Source organism: Scyliorhinus canicula, chromosome 3, assembly GCF_902713615.1.
Source record: "Scyliorhinus canicula chromosome 3, sScyCan1.1, whole genome shotgun sequence".
Lineage (NCBI taxonomy): Eukaryota > Metazoa > Chordata > Chondrichthyes > Carcharhiniformes > Scyliorhinidae > Scyliorhinus > Scyliorhinus canicula.
The window spans coordinates 43,819,601-43,844,164 of NC_052148.1; the positions used below are offsets into that span (position 1 = coordinate 43,819,601).

General features: G+C 47.3%; 1 protein-coding gene across 1 annotated transcript in view; it reads right to left on the bottom strand.

Moving 5' to 3' along the window:
• LOC119963948 (lipoxygenase homology domain-containing protein 1-like) overlaps positions 1–24,564 on the bottom strand; it is a 282,480-nt gene that overhangs the window by 34,852 nt on the left and 223,064 nt on the right. The window contains 5 exon segments of the mRNA XM_038793391.1: positions 6,196–6,343; positions 9,560–9,769; positions 15,344–15,498; positions 18,607–18,769; positions 21,186–21,302. Of these exon segments, the coding sequence (XP_038649319.1) occupies positions 6,196–6,343; positions 9,560–9,769; positions 15,344–15,498; positions 18,607–18,769; positions 21,186–21,302 (793 nt within the window).

A 24,564-nucleotide genomic window follows, 5' to 3' on the forward strand; every position in this document is an offset into this window, starting at 1 on the left:
GATCAACAGGGCTGAGTTTGATGTTGGCATTTCCAGTATTAGGGTTTAGAAACATCTAGGAGATCAATTCTTTCACTTCCTCTTTTCGTAGCAGAAAGCACTTAACTTATTTTGATGTGGCAGGGGCTGTCAATCATAGCTAGATGCTTATAAACACTGTGGTTAGGCTCACAGTAGGGTAACTGAGATGCATTCAAGTGTGAACGGAAATGAAAAAACCCAATCCAGACATTTAGCTGCCTGGAAGCTATTACCCGGTAATTACAGCCTACTAAATGCTATTTCCCTTTGAAAGTGAATAGAAGTCTTGCAGATCAAAGGGTCTGAGGGAGGGTTAAAGCCTTGTGATGTGTTTTGACTTTCTAACAGCTGCTACTTTCTACATTGTCTGAGGCACCAGGTGTAAGGGACAGGTTAGTGAAAAAGCAGTGATTTTCCACTGTTTCTGCCTGGACTTCTCTTTAGCTTCCAGGCAGGGGTAACTGATGGTGGGGGGCCTCATCGGGTGGCGATCCCCTTTTTATCCCCGACTCGAGGTTCTCTGCAGCATCAGGAAATTTACTACTGGTAGTGGGCAACGGAGAATGCCCCCCACAATTTCCCCAGAATTATTGGTCGGTATTTCTGCACGATGGGGTGAGTTAAAGGGGTGGATTCTTTGCTGCTCACCACCATTACGGGGTTCCAGATGCGGTGGAGAATCGAGTGGCGGACAACATGCCAGGTGCCAGTGACAAAATGCAAATTAGTCATTTGAACTCATTTGCATCTGATTAATGGACTGGATTTTGATTCTCCAGGGCCCCGGGATGCTTCGGTCCTCTCGACTGGGATTCACGTGGATATGGATTGGTCCAAGCATTTTCAAGCGTGGCCCTCATGTGGTGGACCGTTTGGTGAGTCATGGGGTAGATAAGTAATATAGATGCCCGAAAGTCCATTGGAGGGATCAACAATGAAAATCTTGCCCACCACAACTCCATCAGACCCCCAACAGAGACCCCTCCATCAGAACCCCAACAGAAACACCTCCATCAGACACACCATTAGACCCCCAACAGAGACCCCCATCAGACCACCAACAGAGACCCCATATCAGAGACCCCTCATATCAGGGGGCCCTCATATCAGGGACCCCTCATATCAGAGACCCCCCCCCCATATCAGAGACATATAGCTATGATAGCTATGATTAACAGCTCCCGACCACATCAAAAGAAGTTAAGTGCTTTCTGCTGAGAAAAAGAGGACGTGAAGGCACTTATCTCCCAGATGCTTTTAAACATTGTGATTAGATTCAAAGCAGGGTACTTCAGATGCATTCAAGAATGAAGAGAAATAAAAATAAACAATCCAGACATCTGGATGCCTGAAAACTATTACCCTGTCAATTGTGGCCTACTAAAAGTAATTTACCTTTGACTTCACCCAATGAAGGAGCAGCGCTCCGAAAGCTTGTGATTTCAAATAAATCTGATGGACTTACCATCAGATGGATTTCAAATAACCTGATGTTGACAGTCTTCATATTGTGCCCATCCCAGTCCAGCACCGGCATTTCTACATCAATGAAAGCGAATAAAGGCCTCACAGACAAAAGGAATTTGAGGGGGTTTAAAGCCTTGTGACATGTTTTGGCTTTGTACAAAGCCTAGGACACTTGTAACAGCTGCTGCTTTCAACACCTCTATCTGAGGCAGCATGTGTAAGGGACAAGTAAGTGAAAAAGTAGTGATTATTCACTGTTGCTGCAGAGACTGCTCTTTAACTTTCAGGCGGGGTTTAAAATTGGGGACGTCTTTATTGAGGGGATCTCTGATACAGGTGGGTTTCTGATATGGGGGAATCTCTAATGGAGGGGTTTGGTCGGGGGGGGGTTGTGTCACCCTCATGTGTTTGTATTGTGGAGGAGGTGACCCATCATTCCTATGGTGTGGGGGGGAGGGGGGAGATGCCTCTACATGTCAGCGGGGAAGGGATTGCAGAATTTGCATTATGGGGGGGGGAGGTGCCCACCGTCAGACCTCGGTATCAGGTTGCCAGCTCAAAATGTCGGTCCGATAGTAGGATTCCAGCTCCCCGCCATGCATAAATCTGCATGGAACGGGAGAAGGAATCCTGGGCACCGCTCCGAGCACCAACACAGACCAGGAGCGATTCTACTTCTGCAGGAGAACGGGCGCCATTCTCCGCTCCCCATGTGGCATGGCAGAATCGCGGGAGGGCCCCCCAACAAAATTCACGCCCCCCTGGCGCCCCCCGCGATTCTCCCCTCCCACCCTGCTCGGAAGAATCGCCGCTCGCCGTTTTTCATGGCGAACGGCGATTCTCCAAACCGGATGGGCCAAGCGGCCTGCCGTTGGCGGCCGTTTCACGATGGCGGCAAACACACCTGGTCGCTGCCGTCATGAAACGGGAGTGAGAAGCCCGTTTGGGGCTTGTAGGTGGCCTGGAAAGGAAAGAGCACCACGACTGTGCTCGTCAGGCTGGTGTCCAAATCGGACACACTATTTCCCCTCCGCCGCCCCGCTAGATCAAGCCGCCACGTCTTGCGGGGCGGCTGAGGGGAAAGACGGCCACTGCGCATGCACGGGTTCGTGCCGTCAGCATCATGACGCTAGCCGCGCATGCGCGGGTTAGAACTGGCAAACCTGCGCATGCACGGCTGACGTCATTAGGCGCGCCGGCCGCGTCATTCTCGGCGCAACGCCCCCGCGGCGGAGATTTATGGAGCGCTGCACCTAGCCCTGCCGGGAGGGGAGAATAGGGGGCGAGGAGCGGCCTCCGAGGCTGTCGTGAAACTTGGCCGAGTTCACGACGGCCCTCCCGATTTTTCCCGGGAGCGGAGATTTCAGCCCCTAGTTTCTTGAATAAAGAATCCAGCCCAGAATGTTTAAATCCTCACTTGTTCGTGGTGGCTGCAGGGAGTTGGGGTAGGGTCCTGCCTTTCTTCAGTGGCTACGTTGCTTTTGAGTGGCTTCTTGCCCAGATGGGATGGAGTGCATCGACAGATGATGGCTGACAACAATGATACTGTTCTGGCTGAAGATCTCAGCTTTGAGGTACAGGCTTCAAGGCCCAATTCCAAGAGACCTCCTTTGGGAATCTCTTGTGCCTTTCAAAGGCAATACCTCAGGAGGGTATATTCCAATTTAACCCTCTTTTGTGAGGTTCACGACTAATCCAGCACGAGTTGAAGGATAGAAAGAAATAACATTTATTTGCAATAATATATATGTACACAACAGCAGCAGTAACTCCCTTGCTGCTCACTCTCCTCTGGCCAGCTTTATTTATGCAGGGAACCTGCTAATGATTTCTCTGCCTCCCTCATTGGGGAAGCTCGTACTCCCAAAGGATTGTGAGATTGCCATTAGTCCCCAGCCAGTGGTAAGCAGGCAGGTTATAACACCCTCTCAGCCTGGCCTTTAAAATGCGGCTCCTCAACACCTGCCAGCTAGTCTCCACTGAAACCTGGGCTTAACTTGAACTTGTTCTCCATGAACACCTCTCATTTGAGGACTGGTTGTAATCCCAGCAGTTGAACCTGGGGCCGCTGAGACTACAGAGCTGCCAAGCCATCCGATTGGCCGGCCTCTCTCAAAGGTGCAAATTACTTAACCGACGTCTCTGTGAGTCTCCCCTTAACCAATGAATGCCTCGTCAAACATGAAATGGCTGCGGGGCAGCCGATCGGTGGAACTGCACTAAGTCAATTCTTTGGGTGGTGGATTGGGAAACACTGTCATCGAAAAATCCTGCCCACAGAGTCATAACTGCACAGGAGGCTGCCATCTGGTCTATCAAGACAATTCCCAGTCAGTCCCATTCTCCACTCTATCCCCATGGCTCTGCAAGTGTATCTTCCTCAAGTGCCCATCCAATTACCTTTTGAAATCATTCCCTGTCCCTGATTTGACACCCCTCATAGGGAGCAAGTTCGTGTTATCACCCACTGCGTAAGGATGTTCTCCCTCACATCCCTCCCTGCATCTCTTGCCCAAAACCTTAAAACTGTCTCTCCTTGGCCTTGTACATCAAGAGTTTTTCTTTGTATACATAGTCTAAACCTGTCATAACCTTGTGCATCTCCATCAACTCTCCCCTCAGTCTCCTTTATTCCAAGGAGAACCCAACGGTATAGCAAAAACCTTTAACCTTGGAACCTTTTTAGCGCATCTTGCATTTCTCCCTCAACCTCATCCTTCATGGTCTCTCTGACCATCTTCATACTTCTGCATATATTTTATTCTCCTCTTTCATGTTGAATCTCCGTCTTTTAATTTTTTTCTCTCCTTCAATTTCTCATCTTTCAGTCAAACTTCCTACTACTTTCTTCTTTCATTTTCATTCTCCTTTCACCTCAATGGTTTGAGAAGACAGCTCCCCACCACCTTCTCAAAGGCGATTAGGGATGGAGAACAAATGCTAGCCTAACCAGCCGATGCTCACATCACACGAAAGAATAAAAAAATTCCAGCCGATCTCTTTCATACCCGCTTCAATTTTTTCACACCCTCCTAAAATGCAGCACTCAGGATGGGGCACAACACTCCTGCTGGGGCAGTTCTTGTTTTAACATATCTTTCTGCCTTTTGTATTCAATGCCTTTATTTATAAAGCAGAAACATCCCGAGATCTCTCTCTACACCCTTTTAAAACGGTACCATTTAGCTTATATTGGTCAGAATTCTCTGGCCGTTCACTGGTGGGATTGTCTGGAGATAAACTTGAAGATTCGCGGGCTTCCCAGCGGCATGGGATGGCTTCGAAGGGAATTCCCATTGACAGCAGCGGGAATAGAGAGTCCCTCCACAAAACCAACGGCATGCCAAATTCTCCATCTTCGCTAGCAGCTATAGCGGAGCGGACCCGCAGTGAAAAATCCTGGCCACTGTCTCTCCTCATTCTTCCCCACATACCAAAATGTATCACTTCACATCAGCCAGGAGTCCATCCATTCCAGCAGCCCATTCGAAGCTAGTTATTGTCTTCCTCACTGGTTATGACATTTCCAAATTTGTGTCATCTGCAAATTTTGAAACTGGTTATTAAAAACAGCAGTGGTCCAGGGCAGCACGGTGGTGCAGTGGGTTAGCCCTGCTGCCTCATGCCGTCGAGGTCCCAGGTTCGATCCTGGCTCTGGGTCACTGTCCGTGTGGAGTTTGCACATTCTCCCCGTGTTTGCGTGGGTTTCGTCCCCACAACCCAAAGATGTGCCGGGTAGGTGGATTGGCCACGCTAAATTGCCCCTTAATTGGAAAAAATGAATTGGGTACTCTAAATTTATAAAAACAAAAAAACAGCAGTGGTCCTAGACTGAGCCTTGGGGGAACTCCACTGTGTACCAGCCTGCAGTCAAAAAAAGCCATTCACCATAACTATTTGCTTTCTAACCCTGAGCCAATTTTGTATCCTTACTGTTTCTGCCCATTTTTTCCCCACGGGCTTCAATTTTGCGAACAAGTCCAATATGTGGTACGTTGTCTTGGTACCTTTGTACCCAGGGGATTCTGGTTCTAAGTAGGTTATTCAAGGAAAGATTGATTATATTAATGTGGTGCTCCACCGGAATGGAGAAAATTGCATATAGAGTGGCAATAACTGACAATACTGTAAGATGATGCAGACCAACAAAGCATATTCATTCCCTGTATGTTGAGGAGCTTACATTTCTCCATTATAGATGCTGGCCTGTTGCACTCCGAAGGAAAGAAATGATTTGGAAAGAAAAAGGATGAAGAGAAAGACCAAGTACCATTTATGAGAGCTACAGACAATGCTTCAGGTGATAGAACCTCTGGTGCATTACAGACTGAATGGAGGGGTGGGCTAAATGCATTTTTGTTATGTCTCAAAAGCCCTATTGGAAGACTGACTACAAAATTTATCCCCAATTTCTACAAGTACAGACAAGGTAAATCTCCATAAAGATAAAAATTCTTTTGGGCAGCATGGTAGTGCAGTGGTTAGCACTGCTGCCTCCCGACACCGAGGACCCGGGTTCGATCCCGGCTCCGGGTCACTGTCCATGTGGAGTTTGCACATTCTCCCCCTGTCTGCATGGGTCTCACCCCCACAAACCAAAACGATGTGCAGGGTAAGCGAATTGGGTACACTAAATTGTCTCTTAATCGGGGAAAAAAAAGAATTGGATACTCTAAATTTATTTTTTAAATAGATGAATATTCTTACTCGGTCCTTCTTCAATTGTGTCTTCAATAATGCTTTTCCGTTTACCCTTCTTGGTTAGGGCACTATTGTTGACATTTCGGAGACTCAGTGAGGAGCCATGCAAGCTTTTAGCGGAGCTGTGAATACTTGTTCGATCTCCTTCGTAACCCTATGAGGAAAAATGCAAAGCATCATCCAAGATGGGATAACATTCACTTCAACCCTTTACCTCCAGCATCGCCGCTCTTCTTACTCCCAACACCTCCATCCCAATTTCCCAACATTGCCTCAGCATTTGCCACACCCCAGTTTCACCCTCCAATTATTGCTGTCCAGATGTTTCAGGTTAATTTGTGCTTTTGGACTGTTGGCTAGAGATGGGGTAAGAATTGGCAGTTTAGGGAAACTTCCTACAAAGGGATGATAACATGAACAAGGAGCGAACCCACAGCCCACGTCTCATTGCTGTTGTCTAAGGAGCCCAACCCCAAGACGTCTCTAACCAACAATTCAAAGGTGTGGAATACAGGAACAAGCGACAGTCAAGAGACACCAGTAACAATTTCCTTTTATAGCCTTTATGGGGCAATTAGCGAGCTGAACATTTTAATCTCACCAAAGGAGATTATCACAGTTTAAGAGCTTTAAGAAGAAACAAAATAAAAAACAGGAAGAAACTCTGGAGCCCACCTGGCTGACCAAAACAACTATCTTCTTAAACCCTCAAGGGCCTCATCAAGCAGGAGGACGGATTAGCAAACCATGGAGGCTTGTGGCCTTCTGGATGGGTTGGAGGGCAGGACTCCCCGTTCAAAGGCACTGGGTACGTGATCGACAGGCCTGGCATCTGGAAAGGTGGGATACATGGGATCTAACTGGGATCTTGCCCTCACCGACATGTGGCCTGGATCCCTTTGAGATCCAATGCTTTCTCAGAATTCTTTACCAACAGCAACTGCCCAGTGGCACTACCAGCAATAGAGAGCTGCCTGCCAATTTGCTAAGGTGGGCTTACAATATCTTTTAGGTAGAAAATAAAGGTTTCAAGAAGCCATGTTTGTTTACGTGTTATCCATGTTTTGGGATTATTACGGTGGGAGGTGGTGGTATAGTGATATTATTTCTGGACCAGTAATCCAGTGACTCAGGCTGTTGGGGATCCTGGTCCAAATCCCACCATGGCAGCTGGGGAAATTAGAATTCAATCAAAAATATGGAGTTAGAAGCCTAATGATGATCATGAAAGCATTGTCAATTGGTGCAAAAACCCATCTGGTTCATGAATGTCCTTGAGGAGGAAATCTGCTGTCCTACCTGATCTGGCCTACACATGACTCCACAGCAATGTGGTTGACTCTTAAACAGCCAAGCCACTTTAAAGCAAAAATATTGGGCCAGCCAATGACACCCACATGCCATGAATGAATTTTAAAAAATGATTTTCAGCCTGAACAACCGCGAGAGTTGTGAAAAGTCTGTTTAAATTGTTAAAGCTAAGCTTTCTCCTTCAAGTGCTATTTACTGTTAATTGACACTGCTTTTTATCTTTACGACTTATTACCTTTCTACCTTTTAATGGCTAACAAACCTTTTGAATTCACCATTAAGTGTTCATTCATGTCAATGGTCAAGCCTTGTAGAACCGGATTTAATTTACAATTGGGGAATTATTGCAAACAACCTGAACCCACAAATAAAATCTAGACTTCCCTTCATTATATTCAATCTATTAGCTTTTGCCCACTCTGTCTATATCTCTTTGCAGCTTCGCCCTGTCCTCCTTATAATTTACTTTCCCACCTAGCATTGTGCCATCAACAAACTTAGATACGTTATTCTTCCTCTTCATCGAACGGCGGAATTCTCCAGCCGTGCCCGCCCAGCGACAGGAAATTCCCGCTCGAGGTAAATGGGCCTTTACATGGTCCGCGTCCCGCCCGTGGCGATCTGGTGGCGGGCAGAAGAATCCAGCCCTAAGTCATCAATATAGATTGTAAATCTATATTAGCATTGATCTTTGCAGTTAGTCACAAGCTGTCAGTTTGAGAATGCCCCATTTTTGCTTGCTCTTTACTCGTTAACCAATACTTCACTCTCAACTTCCTGAATCCTTATCTTGCCCATTAAACTTTTGTGTGGCTCCTCATTCAATGCCTTGAGGACATCCAGGTATAATACATCTTCAGAAATATATTGGTTAGTATGGAAATTTTGTGATGAATGCTTCCAAATTTTGCTGAGTGCAATACACAGCACAGACCTATTGCCAAGGACATGTTTCTAGTTCAGGCATTCCCAATGAGGTTGGATTCCATGATCCATACATTTGAAATGAAATGGCTAAAAACGAGCTCTGGAGAGGGAAAAGAATACTTTAGAGAGGATCGAGTTTTTCAAAGTTTTCCAAAATGACCAGTCTTCTGCACGCTGAGGGGGACTGGGAGGGAGACCTTGCTAGCACCTTGGTTAAGAAGGAGTCCGTACACTGTCCAGGACTGCTAACACACTCTTACCTGTAACGGGTCATATGCTTACCTGTTTAATGAGCTTCTGCATAATATTTAAACCGTTGCTATTTAATTAACTACTCTATAAACACTTCTGAACTCATCCACCCTTTTGGGTGATCTGTGACTTCCAAATTTAAATCTTACAGTGTTATTTCTAATCTCCACCCATATTGAATCTATTTCCTCATCTTATGTCTCAAAGTCCTTTTCCACTACTTTCCTCGTGACATCCTTTAATATCAGGGCTACTCCTCCTACATTTCCTTTGTTTTCAAAATGTTAAGTATCAGGAATATTTATTTCCCAACCTTGGTCACCTTGCAACTATGTTTCTGTAATGGTAATTCGATCAAACCCATTCATTTTTACTAGGTGCTGCTAGTGTGTTTATCTTGTTACAAGTATTACATGCATTCAGGTAAAGAGCTTAAATTTATTTTACAATTATTCTTAGTATTGACCTACTATTTGAACTCTTTGAATGTAGTGTGAAGTTTTATTTCTATCCAAAATTTCAAAATATGTATAAATATTCATATACATACACACAATAAACAGCTGATTTGTTGTGGCACCCATTTCTATGTTAATGTAGGGTGGCACGGTGGCCTAGTGGTTAGCACTATTGTCTCATGGTGCGAGGACCCGGGTTCGATGCTGGCACCTGGTCACTGTCCGTGCGGAGTTTGCACATTCTCCCCATGTCTGCGTGGGTCTCACTCTCACAACCCAAAGATGTGCAGGGTAGGTGGGTTGACCACGCTAAATTGCCCCTTAATTGGAAAAAAATAATTGGGTACTCTAAATTAATAAAAAATATACTGTGTTAATGTGACTCCATTTGCACCATATTAGGCATTTGGTGCACAAATTACCTTCACAAAGAGTGTCCTTTCAATTCTCTTATCCTCCTTGGTCTTGGAAAGCCAGCGTTCACATACGAATAGGTAGTTCTCTTCCAAATCCACATCAACCACCTCCACTTTCTCCAAATACCAATCGGGACTTGCCATGGTGTTGTCATGACGAATCTTGATCTTGAAAACTTCCCCAAGATCTACAGCTTCCATTGTGAATGTATCAACCTGTGGCGCAAGGTGGTCAGACATTATAGCAAAGTAATCATTTTTAGAGGGAAGCACGACCCACTGAGTCAAAGGGTTGGACTTTTACGCCGTTGGCGGGGGGGGGTGGGGTGGTGAGGAGAGCGGAATTGGTGGGGGCATTGTTGGGACGAGAATACTCTGGTGACCTGACCTATTTGCCTGGGATTTAGGATCCACTATATATAGAAGGACTGTTGGTGTGGTGGAGCTGCCCGCCAACACAAAGTCAGATGTTCTGTGGCACTGCAGCAGGTCACTTACTGCAGCCTCAGAAAAGTGAAGAGAGACAAGCCCATATAAATTGAAGTGAAATTTTATTAAAAGGGCTCTAAATGAGCCCACACTCTGAGTACTGCCATCCAGCTTCTGCTCTCTTCTGCTCTCACAGCGAGGCCAGCATTTGATTCCCATCCCTGACAGTCCTGGAGAAGATGGTGGTGAGCTGCTGGTATACATACATCCACAGTGTGATTATGAAGGGAGTATCAGGATAGTGAAGCAACGGTGATATATTTCCAAGTCAGGATAGTCTGTGGCTTGGAGGGGAACTTCCAGATGATGGTTTCCCCATGTGCCTGCTGCCCTCGTCCTTCATGGTGGTAGAGTTTGGGATTTGTAAGGTGCTGGCTCAGGAGCCTTGGTGAGTTTCTGAGTGAATATTTTGGATGGTACACACTGCTGCTACTGTGCGTCGGAGGTTGAGGGAGTGAATTTAAAGGTGGTGGCTAGAGTGACTATTTTGTGAGTTCCTTTGTCCCAGATGGTATTGAGGTTCTTGAGTGTTGTTGGAGCTGCACTCATCCAGGCAAGTGGAGATTATTCCATCACACTCCTGACTTGTGCCTTGTAGACGGTGGACAGGCTTTGGGGGATCAGGAGGTGAGTTGCTTGCTGCAGGATTCCGAGCCTCTGACTTGCACTTGTAGCCACAGTATTAATATGACTAGTCCAGTTCCAGTTTCTGATCAATGGCAATCCCCAGGATATTGCTGGTGGACAATTCAGTGATGGTAATGCCATTGATGAAGGTGGCCATTGCCTGGCACTTTGGTGCATGAATGTTACTTGCTATTCATCAGCCCAAGCCTGAAGGTTTTATTTTAGTTTTTAAAATTAATTTATGGCGTGTGCGTGTTGCTGGCTAAGCCTGTATGTACTACCCATCCCTCAAGAAGTTGGTGGTGAGCTGTCTTCTTGAACCGCTGCAGTCCTGGTAGTTTAGGTACACCCATTGTACTGTTATGGGTGGTGTACCAAGGTTTCAACCCAGCGATGGTGAGAGAACGGTGATATATTTCCAAGTCAGGATGGTGCGTGGCTTGGAGGAGAACTTCCAGGTGGTGGTGTCCCCATGAGTGTGCTGCCCTTGTCCTTCTAGATGGTAACAGTGGTGGATGTGGAAAGTGCCAATTGAGGAGCCTTGGTAAATCCCCGTAGTGCATCTTGTAGATGGTACATACTCCTGCCACAGCGGTGGGGGGAGTGAATGCTTGTGGAAGGGGTGCCAATCAAGCGGACTGCTTTAATTAAAAAATATATATATTTTTATTGGCTTTTCTCATATTTATAAACAGTTGTTGTGTACATACATTACATTTTTCTTGCCTGCGCTAATTTACTTGCGGACTGCTTTAATAAATGCAAATTACTGCGGATGCTGGAATCTGAAACCAAAAAGAGAATGCTGGAAAATCTCAGCAGGTCTGGCAGCATCTGTAGGGAGAGAAAAGAGCTAACTTTTCGAGTCCAGATGACCCTTTGTCAAAGCTAACAGACAGAGAGAGTGGGAAATATTTATACTGTGGAGTGAGAATGAAAGATGAGTCATAGCCTCAGAAACCCAGGGAAACTGGGTGCTAATGACCACAGAAAGCAAGGGAAAAGAGTGCTAATGGCAGTCCTCAGAGAACAAAAGATGTGAAAGGCCAAACTGCAGAGAAACTAACATCAGAGGGTAAACTCTGACAGATGTAGATGTGGGAGGAGGGGAAGGGGGAAGCAAAGGGGAGAAAGGGTAAGGAAAGGTGGATAAGATGGGGTGGGGTGAATATATATAATGAAAGACAAGAGAAATGGTAAAAAACAGTTAAAATGAAATGGGATGAAAACAAATGGGTCGAGGTGGGGTAGAGCTAATCATCTCAAGTTGTTGAATTCAATGTTCAGGCCGGAAGGCCTAACCGGAGATGCAATGTTGTTCCTCCAGTTTGTGTTGAGCTTCACTGTAACATTGTAGCAGGCCAAGGACAGACATGTGGGCATGGGAGCAGGGTCTTGTGTTAATATGACAAGCAACGGGAAGGTCAGGGTCCTGAATGTACACAGACTGAAGGTGCTCAGTAAAGCGATCGCCCAGTCTGCGGACTGCTTAGTTCTGGATGGTGCAAAGCTTCTTGAATATTGGAGTTGTACCCATCCAGGCAAGTGCAGAGTATTCCATTACACTCCTGAAATGTGCCTTGTAGATAATGGACAGACTTTGGGGAATCAGGAGGTGAGTTACTTGTCGTATTCCTTGTGGTTAGTCCAGTTCAGTTTCTGGTCAATGGTAATCGTCAAGATGTTGATAATGGGGAAATCAGTGACGGTAAAGTCATTGAGTGTCAAGGGGCGATGGCTAGATTATCTTTTGTTGGAGATGGTCATTACCAAACAGTTGTTTGGTGCGAATGTAACTTGTCACTTGACAGCCCAAGCTTGGCTATTATCCACATCTTGTTGCACTTGGACATGGACTGCTTCATTATCTACGGAGAGGCGAATAGTTCAGAACATTGGGCGGTCATTCACAAACATCCCCTCTTCTGACCTTATGATAGAAGGAAGATCATTGATGAGGAACCTGAAGATGGTTGGGTCTATGACACTACTCTGATGAACTCCTGCAGGGATGTCCTGGGACTGATACGATTGACCTCCAACTACCACAACCATTTTCCTTTGTGCTAGGTATGATTCCAACTAGAACACACCTGCAAAACTTTCCACATTGCTGGGTACTTGTCAGTAGTATAGCTATATTGGAACAGCTTGAACTGCAGTCTCACGGCGCCGAGGTCCCAGGTTCGATCCCGGTTCTGGGTCACTGTCCGGGTGGAGTTTGCACATTCTCCCCGTGTTTGCGTGGGTTTTGCCCCCACAACCCAAAAATGTGCAGAGTAGGTGGATTGGCCACGCTAAATTGCCCCTTAATTGGAAAAAATGAATTGGGTACTAAAATTTATAAATAACAAAAATAAAAAAATAATGGAACAGCTTGACTAGGGGCATGGCAAATTCTGGAGTACCTGTCTTCCATACTATTGCCAGAATATTGCCAGGGTCCATAACCTTTGCAGTATCCAGTGTCTTCACGATGGAGGGTATCCTCAATGTGAAGGCGAGGCTTTGACTCCACAAGCACTGTGCGGTATGCATCTGTGACAGGTACACTGCCGAGGACGAGGTCAAGTAGGATTTTCCTTCTTATTGGTCCCCTCACGGCCTGTTGCAGTCCTTCAAGACCCAGACAGCTAGGTCATTGTGATCAAATCACCGCTGGTGCTAAACATTGAAAACCCTCATCCAGGGTACGTTTTGTTTCCCTGCTACCCTTACTTCTTCCAAGTGGTGTTTAACATGGAGGACTGATTCATCAGCTGATGGAGGATGGTGAAGGTGGTAATCAGCAGGAGGTTTGCTTGTCCATGTTTGACCTGATGCCATAGTCTGCATGGGGTCTGGAGTCAATGTTGAGGACTCCCATGGCCTCTCCTTCCCACCTGTACACCACTGTGCCATCACCCCCGCTGGGTTTGTCCTCCCAGAAGGAAAGAACAGTCCAGACCTGTATTCTTATTTCTCTTCAGATGTGGAGATGCCGGCGTTGGACTGGGGTAAACACAATAAGAAGTCTTACAACACCAGGTTAAAGTCCAACATGTTCGTTTCAAACACTAGCTTTCGGAGCACTGCTCCTTCCTCAGGTGACTTATTTCCCTTCTTTATTGTTTTTTTCCTTCTGGGCAAGTGGGACAGGACATACCCAAGGATGGTGATGGAAAAGTCTAAGACATTGTCTGTAAGGAATGATTCTGAGAGTGTGACTATGTCAGACGATTACTTGGCTAGACTTGGTTTCACAATTTTGGCACAGGCCCCTCATTGTTATTGAGGAGAACCCTAACTAGAGTATTGTGTAGTTCTGGGCACCATAATGTAGGAAGGATGCTGGCATTAGAGAGATCATAGAATTTACAGTGCAGAAGGAGACAATTCGGCCCATCGAATTTGCACCGACCCTTACAAAGAGCACCCCCATGTATCTACCCTATCCCCGTAACCCAGTAGCCCCCACTTCACATTTTTTTGAGGGTGCAGAAAAGATTTACAAGTGTGGTTCCAGGGATGAGGAACTTCAGTTATGTAGAAAGATTGGAGGATTTGGGATTGTTTTACTTGCAGAAGAAATGGTTTGGAGATTGGATAGAGGCATTTGAAATCAGGAGGGGGATGGACAGAATAGGATAGGGAGATATTATTCCCATTAGTGGAAAGATCGAGAATCAGAGGACACCGGTTTAGGTTGAATGGCACAGAACTAGGGCGACTTGAGGAAAAACCTTTATACCCAGTGACTGGTCAGGACCTGGAATGCACTACCTGAGAATGTGACGGAGGCAGATTGAATCCAGGCTTTACAAAGGGAAGTGAATAATTATTAACTGACTCGCTTTTGTGGAATGGTAAGACACTCGAATGGCTGTAATCATTCCAAGTTTATGAATTTAAATTCCTCAACTGTCATGGTGGGATTTGAATTGGGATCTCCAGGTTATTAGTTGAAGCCTCTGGATTAGCCTCTAGTTCAGTAACGTAGCAACTATGCTACTCAACTAGATGTACTGAATGTTGTCACGCACCAATTATATATTCAGGAGGTAAAACACTTTATGGATCGGGTATCCAGGACTGGCCTGTCACCCAGTCCTTGGGACCTTGGTGTTTGGATCCAATGGGGGTCCCAAGGCCACACTTGCTGGCAATGAGTCCGGTGATGGAATATTTTGAGAGGTGGACCCATAAACCTTGCCACCAAGGTGGTCCTTGGTGATGCATCAGGGAGCAATCCCATCTTCCCCCATTTTCCTGGCCTCCTCTTCCTCCAACCCTGGTACCACGGGTCAAGAATATTGAGGCCAGTGTTCTAGATGACTGCTGGTCAACCTCTTAAAGAGCATCAGTTCATTTGAAGTCTTCCATGGTTACTGGCTCAGTTTATTTAGGTGGAATTTAGTTGTTGTAATAAGGAATGTCTGGACTAGGTTCCCTCTGAGTGATGACCTTTCAAAAATACTTTACTGGATGTGAATCACTTTGCCATGTTCTGATACATGCAAAGTCCCATTCAAATGGAAATGTTTTTTGGAAAAAGAGGAATATTTTGAAAGTTAGAGCTGGGAATGCAGTTGAGCAACGGGTCAGTCGTCTGATAGAATGGCAGAACAGGCTGGAGGGCTGAGTGGCCTACACCTGGTTCCTAAGCTCCACAGCCGTCGGTAGCTTCACACTAACCTGGTTTCGTTCAAACTTATTAGAGTGCGACTCAGATTTGCTCAGCTTCCTCTCTCCAGTGTCTCCCAGATCTCCATAAACAGTGAGGAAAACGTTTGCATCCGTCCCTGCTCTGTAGACATCACCCGTGTAGACAGAAATCTTGTAAGTGTGAGCTTAAAAAAAAATTGATAAAGGCAATTGTTAAAGGATACTTTCATGAAATTTAGCAGTTAAATATAATTCAAATAGACAATAATTGGGGCCCATTTTTAAAATCTTTATTGTCACAAGTAGACTTACATTAACACTGCAATGAAATTACTTTGAAAATCCACCACATTCCGGTGCCTGTCCGGGCACACTTGAGGGAGAATTCAGAATGTCCAAATGACCTAACAATGCATCTTTCGGGACTTGTGGGACGAAACCGGAGCATCTGGACTAAACCCACATGGAAATCAGGTGTTGAGGAGAGCCCAGCTGTCAAAAAGCTCACCCTTTATCACATGTCAGGCCTCTGTGTGCTCAGTGTGGACCAGTCTCAGGTGGTCCAGTCTCAGGTGGTCCAGTGTTTGGGGTGCTACTAGTAACATTTGTACATCCAAATTTGGGGGGGGGGGGGGGGGGGGGGGGGGGTTGGCAAAATTAGTCAGGGTTCCTGTTCCTGACCACCACAAGGAGCTGCAAGGTCATGCTGCAGCTGTACATAACTCTGGTGCGGCCGCTCCTGGAGTACCGTGTGCAGTTCTGGTCACCACATTATAGGAAGGATGTGGAAGCTTTGGAAAGGGTTCAGAGGAGATTTACTAGGTTGTTGCCTGGTATGGAGGGAAGGTCTTACGAGGAAAGGCTCAGGGGCTTGAGGTTGTTTTCGTTAGAGAGGAGAAGGCTGAGAGGTGACTTAATAGAGACATATAAGATAGTCAGAGGGTTAGATCGGGTGGACAGTGAGAGTCTCTTTCCTCGGATGGTGATGACCAACACGAGGGGACATAGCTTTAAATTGAGGGGTGGTAGATATAGGACAGATGTCAGAGGCAGTTTCTTTACTCAGAGAGTAGTAGGGGTGTGGAATGCCCTGCTTGCAACAGTAGTAGACTCGCCAACTTTAAGGGCATTTAAGTGGTCACTGGATAGACATATGGATGAAAATGGAATAGTGCAGGTCAGATAGGCTTCAGATGGTTTCACAGGTCGGCGCAACATCGAGGGCCGAAGGGCCCGTACTGCGCTGTAATGTTCTATGTTCTATGATGCACAAGTGTAAATGGCACTGTGCTTTGCTGCAGTGTTCCACACAGTCAGACAATGCACTGTCTTGGAATGTTGGAAGATACAGGATCAGAAAAGTTCACTGTGCTCTCCCTGGCCTGTCGCAGAATTGAGCAAAGCACAAATCCCACTATACCATTGGATTAAGTTTATATGGGTCCCACAGAATCACAGAAGACACCCAGTTCTGGCATCCAAGCCTGTGGGAAGGAGTGGGGGTTAATCATCATGATCGGAACGGGAAAATTCGGAGAGCTATTGGCTTTTGAAGGCTCTCCAAATTTTCCCATCCCACCCATGATGGTGCCCTCTGCTGGGGGCGATGGGAAAATCCCAACCAGTGATTGCAGAGGAATGTGATGGATGTGACCCCCACATCCGGTCATTCCTTGATGCAATCACCCAAAACCCTCACAAAAGCAGAAGTTTTGTGGATGCTGAAGGTGTGAAATCCCCAGCAGATCTGGCAGCAGTTATTGAGAGAGAAATAAAGTAAATCCTTAAAGTCGATGACCTTTTGTCAGAACTTTGGTCGGTCTCAGGAAGAACCAAACATTTCTGGCATTTTATATTTGGTCTTTCTCCTTTCATGCTGTAAGAGTCATTCCTTTTTTTTCCTATTTATTCCCTGTTTATTCCCTTACTTCCCCTTTCTTTTATTTCTGCTGTTACATTTTTGATCCATGGATGTTTGATGGACCTGTGACTATAAGACAAAGCAGCCTACAAGTTTAATTCAAACAGGAAGACCCAGAAGGTTGTGCTATTTTAGACTGACATCAGTGATGACTCGGATTGATTGATGTAGCTGGTGGCCAATGAATGGGCCTAAAAGGGGATGCTCTGTTCGGAAACAGGTGGTGATTGGATCTGATCCCACTGATGTCTATCAGAGTCACAAGGCTGGTTTTGCTTTCAGTTTAGACTCTGACAGACCAGAGGCAAGAGCTTAATATAATCCTCTCCAGAAAGTTGCTAAAAGTGGCGAATACTGCATTCATGAAACCACAAACAATCCGACTGAATCAAGCAACAGGAAAACCACCATGGGAGTAGACAAAGACAAGGTTTTACTTTTTCTTCAGAGTTTATCTCTGAAACCGCAGGTATCTGAATGAATCCACAAGAAAGTCTTGAACTGAAAGCTGGGATTGAAGCAAAGCTACTAAAGAACCTGCCATCTGAAGCAAAGGCTTGATTTTCATCCTTTTTTATTTTTACCCTTTTCTTTCCCCTCTGTGTTTGCCTGCATTGTGTGTGTGATTAGAGGATGGGACAGCTAAGGGGGAATCAGGTGTTAAAGGACATTTAACCGACTGTATTCACTGCATATTTCATATTTGTTCTAGTTATAAATAAACAGTAATTATGTTTAAACTTACAAATCTGTTGACTGTAATTATTGGAGAGTCAAGGGCCAAAGAGTCTGGGTATTTTTATTAGAATTATTTAGAAGAGGTGGGGTGGGGGGGGGGGGGGGTGGGGGGGTGGGGGGGAGGTAGGGGGAGGGCACGGGGGGGGGGGGGAGAACTACCAGGGAGAAGGGAAATACATGCAAGACCCAGTGGAGAGATGGGACGAAGGCCCTACGAGAGATTTACCAGGGACACAGGCCCCTCCCACATGTTAAGAACCAGGGAAGCAGAACGTCCTATTCATCCTCTAAAATTAATGGTTCGACATGACTCTTCTCATCATGAACATTGTAAATAAAATGATCTCTTTGTAACTATGTACCATATTATAAATAAGGAAACGTGATTGTGAAGATGATGATCACAGACGCGGTGACAACCTGTGAGGTATATGTTGTTGATGTGGTTGTTTTTTTTGTTTTATTTATGTGTTGTTTAAATTTTCATATTAAGTGTTAAAATTCCAATAAAAATACTTTAAAAAATGAATAATTATTGATTCATTCATTCACTTGTGTAGTGACTCGGGGACCTGTAGGGCTGGAATTGACCGTGCACTTGCCCAGGATGGCGTAACAGTGCACACATACTCACTTTCCAGTGCATCCTCCACTGTACTTTCAGTCTGCTTCAGCGATCCATCTTTCTGCAGCTTTTTCTGGATAATCTCCAAAGGCACTAGCTCACGGATGATTTCTCCATCATCTTCAGACTTTGCCAACCAGCGCTCACAGGGAAAAATAGTCGTCTCTGATCCCTGGAATTCAATTATGACAGAGGGTAAAGCTGTTTATACCCCCAATTTCTGTGTCTGATTTCCTTGGCTCAGCAGTAGAACTCTTACTTAGGTCATGGGTTCAATCCTCAGTGCAGGACTTAACCATAATGATCTATGGTGCTAGCTCAGTGCATTCTTAGGAAGCACTGCATCATTGGAGACACAGTCTGCCTCTCAGATGGATGCTAAACATCCAATTGCACCATATGAAGGAGGGAATGGGAGGTGCTCTGGCCAACATCTGCACTTCAATTAATATGACCAAAGAACAGACTTGTTAGCCATTCATCTCGTTACTCTTTTTGGCATATTGCTATCCACAAATTGGCAGCCATTTATCCTCCAAAACAGTGACTACACTTCAAAACTAATTTTCCAGCTGTAAAACGGCCCTGAAGACATGCACAATGCTCTATAAATGTGAATATTTTCTCTGAATTTAAAATTAAACACTTGCTTGGGCCCTTCTCAATAAATGCAAGAAAAGCAAAACAAAATTCAACCATCTTGGTTGGGAATGATTTTGTAACACCCTCTGGCTAGCCTTAACACAGGGATTAGGTGCTGCGGAAAATCTCTGCTTCCAGCTCTCTGGATTTGGGTTGGTGGTGTGTAAACCCCCCCCCACATAAAGTGTATGCATTCCGTATTGGGCAGGCAGGAATTTCTCCAAGCATTGGTTGCTCAGTATGTTGCTTTTGAGACTCTGAAGTAGTGTGATGGGATTCTGACTGTCCAGAGATCAGGTTGACTAAGAGAATTCCTGTTCTAGCAGTAGGCCCTAAGTCCAGCACATTGTAACCTAATGCACCAGCGGCTGCAAATTCTCACTCGGTGAAAGCATTTGGATGGCAAGAACACAGACATCAAGACTGTCTCCTCAAACACCAACATGCTGTATCAGAGAGCAGCAGAATCTGCTTTGCCTCCATCCTTTCTCAACCATGTCCCCAGGGGGAGAAATAAGGCAAAGGCCAAGCATGTGTGAAAAAGGGGAAGAAACTTTGAATGGAGAGTCCTAAGGTAGTTCTGTGCATCTCCCAATGTCTGAGTCTGAATGCAGAGGTTCTCAATGTTAATGCAGTAGGTTGCTTGTCCTTGTCTTTGACCAGAGATGGTATTGCACAGTGGTTAGCACCGCCGCCTCACCGAGCCAGGGACACGGGTTCGATTCCAGCCTTGGGTCACTGTCTGTGTGGAGTCTGCAATTTCTCCCCGTGTCTGCGTGTGTTTCCTCGGGATGCTCCGGTTTCCTCCCACAGTCCAAAGATGTGCAGGGTAGGTGGATTGACCATGCTAAATTGCCCCATAGTGTCCAAAGATGTGCAGGTTAGGTGGGGTTACAGGGATCGGGTGGGGGAGTGGGCCTAGGTAGGGTGCTCTTCTAGAAGATTGGTGCAGACTCGATGGGCTGAATGGCCTCCTTCTGCACTGTAGGAATTCTATGGATGTGGTGCGTTCAGGTGAGACCAGTTAGAAAAGGTACGGGAGGAATCAGGAATGATGGATGAATCATGATAACAACAGAAATAGGACAGGAATGACTATTCAACCAATTTAACCCCTTTTTGACTGATCTCATACTTCTTACCACAATCATTCATTCTTTCCATTCCAGAACATTTCTGAGGCCTCTATTTCCACTTGGCGGCATGGTGGCACAGTGGTTAGTGCTCCTGCCTCACAGCTCCAGCGACCCAGGTTCAATTCCGGGTGACAGTATGGAGTTTGCACTTTCTCTCCCTTGTCTGCGGGGGTTACCTCCGGGTGCTCCGGTTTCCTCCCACAGTCCAAAGATGTGCATGTTAGGTGGATAGGCCATGCTAAATTGCCCTTAGTGTCCAAAAAGGTGAGGTAGGGTTATTGGGTTATGGGGATAGGCTGGAGATGTAGGCTTAAGTAGGGTGGGGTGCCCTTTCCAAGGGCCGGTGCAGACTCAATGGGCCGAATGGCCTCCTGCACTGTAAATCCTATGATGTGGTATACAGCTTAATAAGTGCATGAAAAATTCCTTTGAATGTTATTTGAATGAAAAATGAAAATCGCTTATTGTCACGAGTAGGCTTCAATGAAGTTACTGTGAAAAGCCCCTAGTCGCCACATTCCGGCGCCTGAAGATCATGGGCGGGACTCTCCGTTCTGCCAGCCCCGTTTTCCGGCGCACCCCGCCGGCAGCAGGATTCTCCATTCCCACTGCCGACGGGAAACCTGCGGGCGCGGGCGTGCTGCCGGCAAAGCGGAGTATCCTGCAGGCGGAGATTCCCGCAGCATAACTCGGTTTAAAAAAACAGGCAAAAACGACATTATCATCACACAACGGGAACTCTTGACCACTTCAGTGACATTTGTTTCATTTGCTTTTTGTACTTGAACCAATATCTCCAGTGTCTCTGACCTTCCCCTTTTGCAGGAGTCGCCGGATTTCCACACTGTCCAAATGCCACCCAGAATTGAAGCCTCGACCATCATGTCCAATTCGAATCTTTTCGATGCACTCGCCAACATCCTCCAACTGAAAACAAATGTGGTTTTATCAAAATGTTAAAGATGTATTTGTATTTCTTATAATGCGTTTTGCTCATCAAAGTGGGCAATTGTCAGAGGCCAAGAGTAAACGTTTGGATTTTGGATCTTGGTGACAATATCAAGTATTCCGAGATCTGATATTGAAAAGCGAGGAGAAAAATAAAGCTCCCCTCTTCCTTGTTCCAGGCCTAGAAAGCCCTTGTCTATGGTTTCAATGCTGAGGCCCTGTCAGGAGTGGCTGTCCCAAGGGCCAACTTTACAATAGGTTTGCTCCATGTAGGTGGCCTGCCCTCAGAGCACATACCAGGAATTTAACAAAATATTTTATTGGAAAATTTTCAAATATGTGCATAACAAAGTAGAAAGAACTGCAGCAACGGCAAACAGCCGAAACATCCTTACAAATCCACAACAATCTCCTCCCCACACTCTACCGGCTGCCACCCCGGGACCTGCTGTGCCTTTTTTCAGCCCAACCTGAACTGAAGAAGGACCCCCTACTCCTGATGACTCAATACTCCTTAAAGAAGTCGATGAACAGCTTCCGCCTTGAGGTGAAGCCCTCCTCTGCACCCGTAATGGCGATCTTGATTTTCTCTGAGTGCAGGAACTCTGCCAAATTGCTCACCCACACCCCTACGCTCAGCGGCTCCGGGTCCCGCCAGCTGAACAAAATCTGTCTCCAGGATATCAGAGGGGCAAATGCCAATACATCGCCTCTCTCCACACCTGCACCCCTGGACCCTCCGACACTCCAAATATTGCCACGTCTGGACTTAGATCCACTTCAACACAAAAGTTTTGACGTACTGGGTGGGATTCTCCCGTACCCGGCGGGGCGGGGGGCCCAGGCGGGATGGAGTGGCGTGAACCACTCCGGCGTTGGGCCGCCCCCAAGGTGCGGAATCCTCCGCACCTTCAGGGACTAGGCCGGCGCCAGAGTGGTTTGCGCCCCGCCGGCCGGTGTGGAAGGCCTTTGGCGCCATGCCAGCCGGGGCCGAAGGGACTCTGCCGGCCGGCGCGGGTCCGCGCATGCGTGGGAGCATCAGCGGCTGCTAACGTCATCCCCGCGCATGCACAGAGGGGGATTCACATATGCATCGGCCATGGCGGAGGCTTACATGGCCGGCGCGTAGGAAAAGAGTGCCCCCACGGCACAGGCCCGCCCGCGGATCAGTGGGCCCCGATCGTGGGCCAGGCCACCGTGGGGGTACCCCCCGGGGCCAGATCACCACGCGCCCCCCCCCCCCCCCCCCCCCCCCCCCCCCCAGGACCCCAGAGTCTGCACGTGCCGCCAGATCCAGCCAGTAAGGGACCTAGGCCAATTTACGTCGGCGGGACTGGCATAGAACCAGCGGGACTTCGGCCCATCAAGGGCTGCTGAATTGACCGGGGGGGGGGGGGGGGGGGGGGGGGAGAGAGGGGGGGCGCTGCGAGAGGCTGCCGACCGGCACGGCGCGATTCCCTCCCCCGCCAAACCTCTGGCGCCGGAGAATTCGGCAGCCAGCAGGGGCGGGATTCACGCCGCCCCCGGCGATTCTCCGACCCGGCGGGGGGTCGGAGAATCCCGCTCCATATCTTTAAATCTCACCCAAAACCCCCTTGACTCGGATAAGCCCGAAACATATGGACGCGTTCGGCAGCCCACCCCCCCATACAGTCCATACCTATCCTCCACCCCTGAAAAGAACCAACATCCTGGACACTCCCATATGGGCTCTGTGCACCACTTTAAACTGGATGAGACTTAGTTTAGTCTTGTACACGACGAGGTCACAATTACCCTCCGCAAAGCCTGACTCCATACCCCAGCTCCCAGCGGCACCCCCAGCTCCTCCTCCCACTTACACCTAATGTCCTCCACTGGGGCAGTCTCTCTCTTCAACAGGTCCCCATATATATATCTGAGACCTTGCCCTCTCCTATTTTCTTCTCAGACAGAAGTTCGTCCTGCAGCACAGGGGGCAGCAGCATCAGAAACGAAGGTACCCCTTTCCTCATAAAATCCCTCAACTGCAGATACCTGAACCCATTCCCCTTTGGCAACTGATATGTTCCCTCCAGCTCTTCCAGGTCTGCAAACCCTTGCCAGCCTGAAACCGGGGGTGGGCCACCAGCGGGATTGTAAGGTCCCATCAGTGAGAACAGCCAGAAAATCCCGCCCCAAATTTCTATTCCTAGCAGAGGAATTCTATTTGTATCTTACCCAGGAATATGCCCACTTTATATTCAAACTTCTTTTGATCTAAATTTGAATATCATGCTGGCATCCACATTATTCATTCCTCACAGCCATTGAACACAATGGGCCGAATCTTCCCCTCAGTGCACAGAGTTCTGGTGAGAAAACCGGCACGTAGCTCCTACTGACAGGGCCTGAGACTGTCAATAATGCCGGCTCCATGGAAATCAGGGCGCCATCTTTGAAGGGCACCCTATCTGCGATAACAATAAATGACCCCCGGACCACCCCCCATGGGCAAGGGGGACACCCGCAAAAGCATTGGGGGAACGCCCACCCCACAGGTATCAGCGTGATTTCCCCCCCCCACCAAGTTAGGCGTCGGGGCACTCCCACTCCATAAGCATTGGTCAGCCCCCCTCACCACCACCACACAGGCATCGGGCACAGCCTCCATCTCCATAAGCACCGGGTGCCATTCACCACCGCACAGGCATCGGTTTCTCCCTCCCCCACAAGCATCAGGCGCCCTGCCGTAATCCCCCCCCCCCCCCCCCCCCCTGCAAGCATCGGATGTCACCCACCCCCCACCACCAAACAGGCATTGGGGTACCCCCACCCGCAGCCCCACAAGGATTGGCTCCCCACCTCCCCACAAGCATGAGGATGCCCCCACCTCATGGGCATCGTTGCGTGCTCCCCACCACACATAATCGGAACCCCCCCTCCCCCAACAGTGGGGCTGCTCGGAACAACCAGTTTGCCAGGTTGGCACTGCCAGGGCATGCCCCCCCCCCCCCCCCCCCCCCCCCACCCCACCCCGAAGACTACACTTGCCTTTGCGTCAAGGTCGGCTTTGTATTCCCTCGACGGCTTCAATTTTTAAAAAACATGTGAGCTGGCTAATGTGACATCATGTCGGTGAGGTATGAATATTCAATGAGGGAGAAACATATCGCAGGGAAGCCCTATAATGTGGTGTAAATCGATCAAAATGTATTGAAACGAGGTTCTTGCCCTTTCCGGGAGCCTTGTTATGTCATGGATAAGGAGTGTGCAAAATCTG